The sequence below is a fragment of the Microtus ochrogaster genome, unplaced genomic scaffold (genome assembly GCF_000317375.1).
Source record: "Microtus ochrogaster isolate Prairie Vole_2 unplaced genomic scaffold, MicOch1.0 UNK1, whole genome shotgun sequence".
NCBI lineage: Eukaryota > Metazoa > Chordata > Mammalia > Rodentia > Cricetidae > Microtus > Microtus ochrogaster.
In genome coordinates this window covers 2,740,373-2,752,038 of record NW_004949099.1, presented here as the reverse complement: position 1 = coordinate 2,752,038, position 11,666 = coordinate 2,740,373, and the positions used below count along the sequence as shown (strand labels likewise).

Genomic DNA, 11,666 nt, shown 5'->3' with positions numbered 1-11,666 from the left:
TCTCTCTCTCTCTCTCTCTCTCTCTCTCTGTATGTGTATGCCTAAAACAATCTCTTTAGCCAGTGTGGTAGCACATCCCAGTACTTGGAGGCAGAGGAAGGCAGATCTCTGGGAGTTTGGGGCCAGCCTGGTCTACATAGCAAGTTTCAGGACAACCAAGACTATATAGTGAGATTCTGCTTTTCTTGAAGAGGCTGGTGCTGAGGTCAAACCTGGAGCTTTGCATGTGCAAGCACACCCTTAAGCCATACTCTGATCCTGACTTACATCCATTTTTCCCATGTGAAGAACCCAAGTGCCATAACTGGGGTCCACAGCTGCCCCAGTTAGAACACCAGGGTTTTGTCATTCACGTGCAAGCATAATGGCAATGTGCCAAAGGAGAAACAGATACAAATCCTGTCATATGGCATCTTTACAACCAAGAGGCTTCAAGGCTCCTGGAGATGAAAGCCACTTTCCCACCGTCCCCACACTCATCACTCACCAATGGCCCTGCGGAAGTTCTCCATCAGCACCTCTGTCTTCTTGATCTCAGTTGAGTACACTTCACTACCCACCATCGGGCAGAAAGGGACTTTACTGCCCAGCTCCTGAGCAATAGCCAGAGCCAAGGCTGTCTGCAGAGGACAAGAACAGGAAGACATTTGCTTAGTGCTAGAAATGGTCATTCAGAGACACAGGTTATTAAAACAGCATCGCCGGGAGCAGTGAAGTCTCATCCTCTATCCTCACAGGCATGTTTCCATGGCAGAGGCTGGCTCTGTGCACTCTGAATATCATACACCCCACCTTGATCACCATTATACTTATAAGGGATGCCCCAATTAAGGCCTGACTGCAAGTGCTTCACAAGACCCCCACATCTAAGCCGATGCTACTGTGTTCTTCACTCTACCATGGAAGGAACTAGACACAGCCCAGGTGCCACACCCTAGGAAGGGGCACATCTGGACTGGCAATGGTTCTCACCAGAAAGAGCACCATCTTCCTGACTCTTCTCTCTCAGCCTCAAGCAGCATCTGGCCTGTCTGCACAGGCTACTACAAGGCCCTAGACTTCTTTCTGTTTGTACACACACCACAAACAGCAACCTATACGTCAGTAGAAATCAGCACTGAAGGGATGTGTCACTTAATGTCCACTTTATATTAAGTGGCCCACAAGGGAAGGAAACCTAGGCAGTGTTTTTTGACATGAGTCACATTAGCACACTCTGGGAAACACCAATGGCTGCAGGTAATCAACTATAGCGGGCAGAGGCTAGCTGAGCAAGGCCGGGTGGAGTAGAGATAGGGGCAAATACCAAGGAAGAAAGGCAAGTGTCTAAGAGCGACAGACAGCACATACAGATGACCTGACAACGGTGCTTCCTGCTCCTTTCAATCCCTTTCGGTGATAGTTTCAAGATAGTACAATCTGGCAGCAAATTAACATAAGGTAAAGTGCAGAAAGAAGTAGGCTGTGAGACGGAAACTGGATGGCAGTGCTACCCGCCGCCATTTGGAGTAACCTTCACACTGAGCAAAGCCGGAGGCCTCATCAGTCAAATGAAAGATTAAAGTACTAGGCTAGATCACATTGCCCACAAACTGGTTCTGTGTGGTTTTCATCACCCTGCGGCAGCAGTTGACTCCCGCTGCAGCCTTCTCAGCCCCAGAACATCTGGGAACACACCTGCCACTGACTCAGCTCAGGCACACACCTGAGTTTATGAGCCCAGAGCAGATAACAGTAACACTGATATTCTAGGAGCAAGGGGAAGATGTCTGGAATGTGACAGGATACAGAGGAACATATTCTGACATGGGACACCCAGTGGGGGCCCGGGGCTGCCTGTTTCGCAGTCACCCTGCTGTCTCTTCCAAGTAGCTCCAAGACCTCAAGTCTCCATCCTCGGCTTCAGACGTCAGAGCGCCCTCACACAATTCGCGGCTCCTGTGCCTCCTTTGGCCTAATTCAGAAGCGGCCATCTATCCAAGTGGACAGGGTAAATGCTGAGGGGAGCGCGCTGCACTTTCTGTTTCCTCTGGGTGAAGGGTCCTAGAAGGAAAGTTCCTGCCCAGCCCTCTCACCTACCACTGTGACTACCTCACAGACCTTCCACAGGAAGCTTCAACCCCATGTTCTAGTTTGTATTTGCCTTTTTGGTTTGGGGATTTGTTTAACTATTTGTTTTAGTTTTTTTGACAGGTAGAGTATGACAGCAAATTACGATATAGCTGGCCTGAGCTCCAGCCTTAACTGCCTCAGTGCTAGGATTGCAGGCATGCCTCTGTGCCCCGTCCTGGTTTGTACTTTATAGATTAAGAAACTGAAATATAAAGTTATTCAAGGCCAGACAGTCCAGCCAGGATGCAAGCACTGCTCTATCTTCCCTTGTGTGTGCACACCACGTCACTGACCCTTGGCCCACAAAGAAGCTGCTGAAAAAAGGCTGAGCAGGTTTACTCCAGTCTCATCTGAGAGCCTCCTTTCCTAAAGCCCAAGCACTAACCTCACTGTCAACTGTCCTCAGGAATGGAGCTGCACCAGGACACCAGGACAGTAAGGGTGCCCCTGCCTCTTCATGCAGCAAAGTAGCCTCACCGCCAGGCAAACTGCAAGTTTCTCCTCAGACAGCACGTGCCTTCAAACTCACCGCACCAGAAAACTTACAAAGTGAGGCCAAAGATTTTAGTTCTTCACATGTCCAGTCAAATTGGCCAGTATCACACAGGAATGAAGGACTCACATGCTAGCAACATGGTGCCAACTACACAAAAAGCCCAAGGGTCCACAAAGCACCTAGATGTGCAAGAGCATGGACAACTTCTGCACCCAAGTGTGCAGAGTCTGTAGCTTCTGACAAAATACAATGTTACAACAGAAATTCCCAGACAGAAAACAGGACCACAGAAAGACAGAAAGATGAGCCTCCAGGGAATACACCTGGGTACAGTGCGTGAACCTTTGTCCTGTCCTAGCTGCAAGTGAGGAAAAGTCCCCTGGCACTCCCAGACAACTGCACTGCTCTGTGACAGTCCAGAAACCTAGAGCAGGGTCCCTCAGCACCGCTCAGCAAGCACACAGTCTGCAGGGAAGAAGTTTCCAGATTTGCCAAACTCAACTCCACAAGCAAAATAAATTTAGAATAAAATTAAAGAGAGAGAGATTTTTCCTAAACAAGGCATAGAGCCACATTCTCCCCCTGCTCCCCCCTTAGCCAGAGTTTAAAGTGGCAAAAAGACTCATCTTTTGGGGGTTGGGGCCAAAGTCGGATAGGCACCATAGGCCAGCCATGAAATCTTTAACCAAGGATTGATGTGGATGCTTAAAAATGTCAGTGCAGGTCTGAGGAGATGGCTCAGGAGACACAGACACTGCTGTTGAGGCTCACAAGCTGAGGTGGACACCTGGAAGGCCCACAATGGAAGAAGGAAGCCAGCTCCCAGTTATCACCTGACCGCCACATGCACACCATGGCAGGCACAAACCAACCCCCTCAAATTAAGTAAATGTAATGTTTAAATGTCAGCATCATTAAGAGAAAACAAAGCAAAATGGCGGGGACAGTAACTCTTCTAAATGAAAGGAAGGTAAAGAAACGTAGGGTTTACTGCCGGTGTGCCTCTAACTGCATGTATTCTCTCTCTCTCTCTCTCTCTCTCTCTCTCTCTCTCTCTCTCTCTCTCTCTCTGTGTGTGTGTGTTTTGTTGTTGTTGTTGTTTTTGGGACAGGGTTTCTCTGTAGCTTCGGAGCCTGTCCCGGAACTAACTTGTAGCCTCGAACTCACGGAGATCTGCCTGCCTCCACCTCCCCGAGTGCTGGGATTAAAGGCGTGTGCCGCCGCCACCACCACCCAGCCGAGTTCTGACTTTCTTTTTCCGGTGCTACTGAGGATAAAGCACAGGTCCTGTGTGAGCCTGCATCTCTCAGACAAATACATGGCAAGTCTGAATTTTATAATAAGTGAGAAACTGAAGAACTCTCTTTTCTACAAGTCATCTTGTATATACACACATGTATCACATAGTGTGTGAGGTGCATGTGCACACGTATGTAAAGGTCGGAGGCTGACCCTGGTATCACCCTCAATCACTACCTTCTTTTTTAATGGGTACAACTGTGTCTGAGTGTAAGCTACATATATTCACATGTCCGCAGAGGCCAAACAAGGGGATCTACCCCCTCGCAGTTAGGGGTACAGACACTTGTAAGGTACCTGGCATGAGTGTCGGGAACCAAACTCAGGATCTCCAGAAGGTCAGCAATTCCCATAACCATTGAGTCACCTGACACAGGATCTCTCCCTGACCCAGCCAGTCTGGCTGGTCCACTTGTCCCTGCCTCCTGGGCACTGGAATTAGGGGCAAACACTATCATGCAGACCCTCATGCTTGTGTGGCAAGTGCCTTACCAACTGAGCCATCTCCCCAGCCGTTTACACTTCATTTTCATTTCCTTTTAAGAAACAAAACAGAACACAACTCAACTGTTCTGTCTTTGAAAGCATAAGCCTACTGAGCACTGAGGCACATGCCTGTAATCCCAGCTACTTGAGAGGCTGAGACAAGAGAACAGAAAATCAGGGCCAGCCTGGGCTACACAAGGAGTTTCTGATGCGCAGAGTAAGTCAGTGAGACCCTTTCCCAAAAGAGCTCAGTGGTAGAGCACTTGCTGCAAGCAGAGTCCTGGGCTAACCCCCAGCACCACGAGAGCAAGGCACAGCAGTGAAGTAACCAGTTAACTGCCGTGGACGGCCTACGGCAGCGGACGATGGGCTCCAGATACCTTCCTCAAAAGGCTATGCTCCTCGGACTGCTGAGACCACTCTCCCTAACCCCGTTCCTAATCCTTTTTGGTTAATTCTTTTTCATTTATAAAAACTGTAAGAAATTCTAACACAAACTGCACATTAGCTAATGCTGTAGGAGTCAAGTTCGTCAGAGGTAAGATGAGGACACTGTGGTATATAGCAGGGTCCCGTTTTCAAACAGTTCAGAGACAAAGACATAACAAATGTCAAAAAATATAATCACCTCTCCAGGTGGAGGCCCGGCCACACCCACCACCCTATTCTGTAAGCCCTACTCCATGCACTTCTCAACTTCAGCCCACTGACAGTGGGGACAGAATGGTTCCTTACTCTGAGGACTAGTACATTCCCGGGGAGGTGTTCAGCTCAAGCTGTGACCAAAGAAAAAATATTTGTGAGGTTACAAAATGTCTTCAGGTTGAAAATCCACATTCCAACTTTAACTTGACCCAACTAGACAGAGACAGACAAAGAACACAGAACATGGTGAGAGAGCTGAAGAATGGAGGCTGAGGATGTTCCAGAACACATCACAGAGACATAAGGCTCAAGCTTAAGAAGCAGTTTACATCAAGACAGAGAAACAAAAATCCCCTTGGCGATGTGCATGATGAAGCCATGAAGCCATGAAGCCAAAACATCTCAAAGCACCCAGAAGGAAAACCGGAAACCCTCCTAACCAGACTGCTGAACAGAACAAGCAGGGAAGAGCCAGCACACAAGGAAACTGAGCACTGTATCCAGCACAGCATCTTTCAACACAAGGACAAAGTCAGGTCTGGCAGGTCATGCCTGCAATCTCAGCACTCAAAGGACCAGACAGGAGGACTGGCAGCTAACACCAGAGACAAGCATTTTATCTTCAAGTCTGAGGCCATCTTGGGCTACCAGAGACCTTGTCTCAAACAACAACAATCAAACAAGGACAAGAGAGTCTTTTCCACTAACAAACCTACAGAAGGAACTTCCAGCCAACTTTAGGAAAGCAACTGGACAGCGAAGGAAGGGGCCTGACATAAGAAAACACGGTAAGCAAATGGCACATGCCATAAACAAGCTGATGCTGCCTGTGTAGGGGCCAGTGAGCTACCGCTGTGGTGGGCTCGATCTGTTTACTAACACAGCTCATCCTCTGCAGTAAGACTTTCTGTGTTCAGGGGCAGCCTGGCCTATATACTGGGTTCTAGGGCAGCCAGAGCTACACAGTGAGACCCAGTCTCAAAACAAACACACCATCTATTCAATAGTTAGGATTTCAAAGTAAGAATTAGTTATTCTCTTACCACTCATTTAAGAACAGTGCGGGGGGGGGGGGGGGGGGGGGGGGGGGGGGGGGGGGGGGACGGGGATGTTGTGGAATATTTGTTTACACTGTGTGAAGATGTGATTAGTTTAATAAAGAGCTGAATGGTCAATTGCTAGGCAGGAAAGATAAGCGGAATTTCCAGGGAGAGAGGAGGAGGAATTTAGGTGCTTGGATTACAATAAAGATACACCAGGACAGGGAGAAGAAATGGGAGGTACGCCGGGCGATGGTGGCGCACGCCTTTAATCCCAGCACTTGGGAGGCAGAGGCAGGCGGATCTCTGTGAATTCGAGACCAGCCTGGTCTACAGAGCTAGTTCCAGGACAGGCTCCAAAGCCACAGAGAAACCCTGTCTCGAAAAACCAAAAAAAAAAGAAAGAAAGAAAGAAAGAAAGAAAGAAAGAAAGAAAGAAAGAAAGAAAGAAAGAAATGGGAGGTACAAGATGAAAAAGAGGTAATGCCACATGATAGAACATAGATTAATATAAATGAGTTAATTTAAGTTATAAGAGCTAGTTGAGAAAAGCCTAAGCTAAAGACCAAGCTTTCATAATTAATAAGCCGTCTCTGTGTTATATTTGAGCTGGTGGTCAACAAAAAACCTTACTACAGGTGGAAGAGGTTATTTTTTTACACACACAAACCCAGGTGCATGTTCTCTGTGGCCCCTGTGAAGAAAAACTGAGGCACAGACTAGGAATTCTGGTAACTTTCAGGAATCCCACCAGTTAGACATAGTGAGGCCACCTATCATCCTGGCACTTGAGATAAAGGTAGGAAGCTCAGCAGTTCAAGGCCAGCCTGGGCTACACAGCCAGTTTGAGGCCAGGCTGGGATGCATGAGAGACGCTATCTCAAGGGAAAACAAAACCAAAACCAAAAAGGGTTAGCAAGATGGCTCAATGGGTAAAAGCACTTGCCCCACATGGCAGCCTGAGTTTGAGTCCCAGACCCCGACCCCACAACAGAGTTCAAGAGAACCAACTCCTGAAAGATGGCCTCTGACCTCTCCACATGTCCTATGTAACATGCACACTCACACACATGTCGGGTAGAGTGAACACCCTTAGAAGAGATATCACTCTGGATTTTAAGACACTCAGATCAACAGGTATTTCCTAACAAAGCAAAGGAGACCTGAAAGATATAAAAGGAACATTCTAGAGACAATGAGACCCTCCAAGGATTTCACTCTCTGTTGGAGGTAGGCCAGGATAATTTTAACTTTAGAAAACAGATTTTATATGCTAAATTGTATTATTGTACATTAGTTTTTAAAACATTCATATAACCAGTCTTGCTAGAGACTAGTTAAGACATGAATTCAGTTGGAGTTAAACATTAATATCATTTTCTTGGGTAGCTTAAAAAAAACAAAAGAACAGAAAATGAATGAGTACCTTGCCAGTTCCAGGCGGCCCTGCCAACAAGACAGCTCTTCCAGCCATTTTCTTGCTTTTGATTAATTCTACTATGACGCCACATGCCTGCACACAATGGAAAGAAACAATCCGTCAACATTAAAACGCCTCACAGTAGAAACAATTCAGTGCGTGGTCCACATAGTTCCCATACTCTTCCAACACTGAGTGCTGCTATGGAGCGGAATGGCGCAGTGGAGGTGAGGCAGCAGAGCCGTGTGCTCAGCTCAGGGCACAAGACCGCAGCTACGGAGAGAAAAGAGTAATGAGACAGTGGTCACGGGGAGCAGGAAGGTCTTTCTCATAACACTCTACGTAACACTGGAAGAAGCCCTGGGCAGAAATCTATATTCCAGGCAAAAATAAAAAACTCAAACTATCCACAGCAGAAGCTTACATGTCTACAGAACAGCAAGTTCCACAGCTAAAGTATGGTAGCAAGAAGGGAAAACGGAGACTGAGGCAGCAGAAACCAGCGCAGATCTGGAACTTAAAAGTTCAAAGGCAGCAGGGATGTGGATTCCAGGACACAACAACATTATCTAAACAAAAAAGGTATGCTATGACACCGTCCAATAAAAGGACTGGAAAGGGCTGCTGAGATGGCTCAGTGGGTAAAAAGCACTTGCGGCAAAACCTAGAAGAGCTGAGTTCAATCCCTGGATCCCACAGTGGGAGAACAGACCCTCTGGCCTTTACCAAAGCAACACAGCAATCGCATGATGGCATTGTATGTGCACCAGCCATATGCACTTGAGGGCTTGCGTGCACGTGTACACACACACCAATTAACAAATGAAATGTAAAGAAATACCAGCTAACACTAAAAGAATAGGAAGGGTCTTTAGAAGATCATCAATCTTACTTTTCAGTACCAGGGAAGCTGCTGGTGTGACTGGTCATACAAAAATCCAATGCAGAGCGTCTAGGGCAGACGCCAATGTCATATACACTCCAGCCTATATGCTGGCCCTTTCCCTTGCCAGCTGAATGCCCTCAGACCTGTTTTACTGCAATCTCTAAGAATCATGACTACTCGTCTGAATGCAAGTGTTCAAAATAACTCTTTGGACACACAAGGGCTTAGGGGCAAAAATGTGCCGAGGCCTGCAGTTGACTCTGAAATATGACAGTAGATTCATCCATGAACAGGTATACCATAAAGCACCACTGTAGGGTGTTCACTGGAGAACTTAGGTACTCTTAAGTATTTACTGTGCAAACATTGCAACTTTTTTTTGTATGTCTAGAAAGCATCAAAGTGAGGGTTATTCGACGGAAATGAAATAACAAACAATGGGCTCAAAGCATTCAACTAACTACCATCACCTGCTTGCAAAAAAAGGCGCACGTGAGCTAGGGTCAGATGTTTCCCTTTTAGATAGATGGCACTCCAAGAAGAAACCAGAGTCTTGTCCCTGGCACCTTCAGTTTGCAAGAGGCTGAGAAAGCAGTCTTCACCAAATGTAAAGATGAAGTTTTTGTAGCCACTGACCCTCTGCAGAAACCAGAGTGGAGAGGGCTGAGAAAATGGGAAGAATACTGATTTGGGGTAGAAATGGGGGGGGGGGGTCAGCTTTATTACTGTAGGACAGTTGGATTTCTTCGTGTGCACAACATTAAAGATCAAAACACCTGGCATGACTGTCAATGATTTTAAGTAGACTTAACTGGAATAGCTAAATAGTGCTTGGGTGGGGAATAGGCCGGACTGGTTCTCCCATCACTACTTCCCAGGTCAGCTCCCAGGCCAAAAGACTCTAAAAACTTAGTTCTGTGCTTAACCCCACAGCCTTCCACTCCGTTTCCGGTGAGACCTAACTTGTGTGCCCTGACCCGCAAAGGATGCAATCTTTGCTCGCTAATGTGATCCCCGCTTCTTCTGATCTCGGTGGGTTCGCGTCCCGCTGCACACTCCCCGCGCACACGCTCCACGCCCACCTCTCTCGCGTTCTCCTGGCCCACGAGCCCTGAAGCCGCCTGCTTGGCCAGGCCGCTCTCGTCCAGTCCCAGCCCCTTCACATGGCTGTGGGAGGCGATGCGCTGCGTCTTCGTGGTGCTCTTCACTTCCTCAATCTTCATTTTGTCGAGCGTCTGGACACACAACTGGCGTGGACAGGTAGGCACTGCGACACGCCAGGCGCCCGGGTTACCACGCGGCCGTTACTAGGCCGCTCTCTGAGACCCGCCCTTGTCAGCGCGCCATTGGCAAGAGCGAGAAGGTTTCGGTTTCTATTGGCTGTAAGAAACGCTCGTCGCTGGCTGCGGGTTAGTTCCGCCCACCAACTTCCGTTTGTGTCACAGGTTGGATTCCCCCAGGGCAAGCGTTTCCTCCCCTGGCTGTCTTTGATGGGGAACCGCTAAATACTTTAAAGCACTGTTAATGTTAGTGGCAGTTTTTTGTTTGTTTTCGTAAACTCCTCTTTTAATGTTTATTTTTACTCTAGACTAATATGTCTGTGCCAGGGTGAGGTGACTCACTGACAAATGTTAGACTTTCCCAGGTATCTAGCTGCCCCGCGAGAACTTTCAGCAAAACAGCTGCCCAAACTTCCCCCACGCCAATCGGAGTATTTAAGACACCCCAAGGATGCCCTGAGAATGCTCAGGCAACCACTTTACTTTTTGATAGAATACAAGAGATCCAGAAGGCAATTTATGCCATATTTTGGTCATCACCTATCTAATGAACTTTTTTTTTTTAAGATGGGTTTATGTAGCCTTGACTGCCCTAGAACTCAGAGACCCACCAGCCTCTGACTTCTGAGTGCCAGGATTAAAGGTGTTACCACCATACTCTTATCGTTTTGATCAGACTGGAGTGGGCACAGTTCTACAGGCAGCCCAGGCAAAACAGCCTGTGATTGGTGAAAGCATGGTCCTTCATTTGAATCAGCAACTGATTATTGGTGCAAATGTGGTCGTTTGGTTTCATGAATCTCTCTATTGTGCTATAGCATAAATTTAATCTTTCATGTGCGTGCATGAAGGGCTGCCCTAAGGATGGAATTATTATTATTATTATTATTATTATTATTTATTGATTTTTCGAGACAGGGTTTCTCCGTAGCTTTTTTGGTTCCTGTCCTGGAACTAGCTCTTGTAGACCAGGCTGGCCTCAAACGTACAGAGATCCGCCTGCCTCTGCCCCAGAGTGCTGGGATTAAAGGCATGCGCCACCACCGCCCGGCTGTCCTAAGGACGGAAAACACTCTTGTTTACCATCCCCTACAATATTCTGGCTACAGAAGCAGGTGTCCTTCACTTTTCAAATCAGCTAGGAGTCATCTTTCTGCGCTGCAGTGTGCCATGTATTGCAAAATTAGGCCCACTGTAAGACTTGTCTTGGGTGGTCTTTCCACCTCTGTTAGTAGAATTGTGGGCTGAGCTAGTAACATGAAGAAGACAAGAGTCTGCAGCAGTGAAGATGGTGATAAAAGGGCAGCTGGAGAGTTCCAGAATGACTGGGAGCAGAAATGTCAAGTGACAGGCAGCAGCAGAGAAACCCACGGCAGAGGCTGCTAGACAAGTTCCAGGGTACACCGAGTCTCTCTATTGTTTTCTATGTGGAGGTGTGTCTGCCTGCATGTGTGAAGTGTACATCACACACATGCAGTGCCTGAGGTCAGAAGAAGGTGTCAAATCCCATGAAACTGAAGGTACAGATGGCTGTGAGCCACCATATGAGTGCTGGGAATTGAATTTGGGTCTTCTGGAAGAACAAACAGCCAGTGTTGAGCCAGCTCTCCAGTCCTGGGAGCTTCAAAGTCTTAATGGTCAAAATGTCTAGTATCCGAAACTGTAGAGTTGAGTTTCAACTTGGCCATTCGGAAGCTATAATGCTAGCAGGCATTGCTTGCTGCTAGAAGCTGTGTATGACAATAGTTTCTATGTACAGTGACCACAGGTAGCTAAAACCAAGAGCAATAAGCCACCAACCTGAGCACCTGAAGCTGCAAGCCTATGGCTTTTAAAGCCTAGAACAATAGGGTCCCTGGCTCTCAAAGCTGAAGCCACAAGCCTCTGGCTCTGCTGTCCATCCCAGAAGAACTTCTCACCTACCCAGGATTTCTGAGTAGAAGAACTCGGCCATCTTATTGGCTATGACAGGGTCACTTTCCAGCACCATATAACAAAAAAA

General features: G+C 47.4%; 1 protein-coding gene across 1 annotated transcript in view; it reads right to left on the bottom strand.

The window, feature by feature from the left end:
• Ruvbl1 (RuvB like AAA ATPase 1) overlaps positions 1-9,689 on the bottom strand; it is a 40,007-nt gene extending 30,318 nt beyond the window's left edge. The window contains exons 1-3 of the mRNA XM_005364846.2: positions 9,467-9,689; positions 7,505-7,591; positions 488-620 (exon numbers count right to left, since the gene is read on the bottom strand). Coding sequence (XP_005364903.1) covers positions 488-620; positions 7,505-7,591; positions 9,467-9,607 — 361 coding nt within the window. The 5' untranslated portion in view covers positions 9,608-9,689. The remainder of the gene's footprint in view (positions 1-487; positions 621-7,504; positions 7,592-9,466) is intronic.
• Between the last annotated feature and the right edge of the window lie 1,977 nt (positions 9,690-11,666).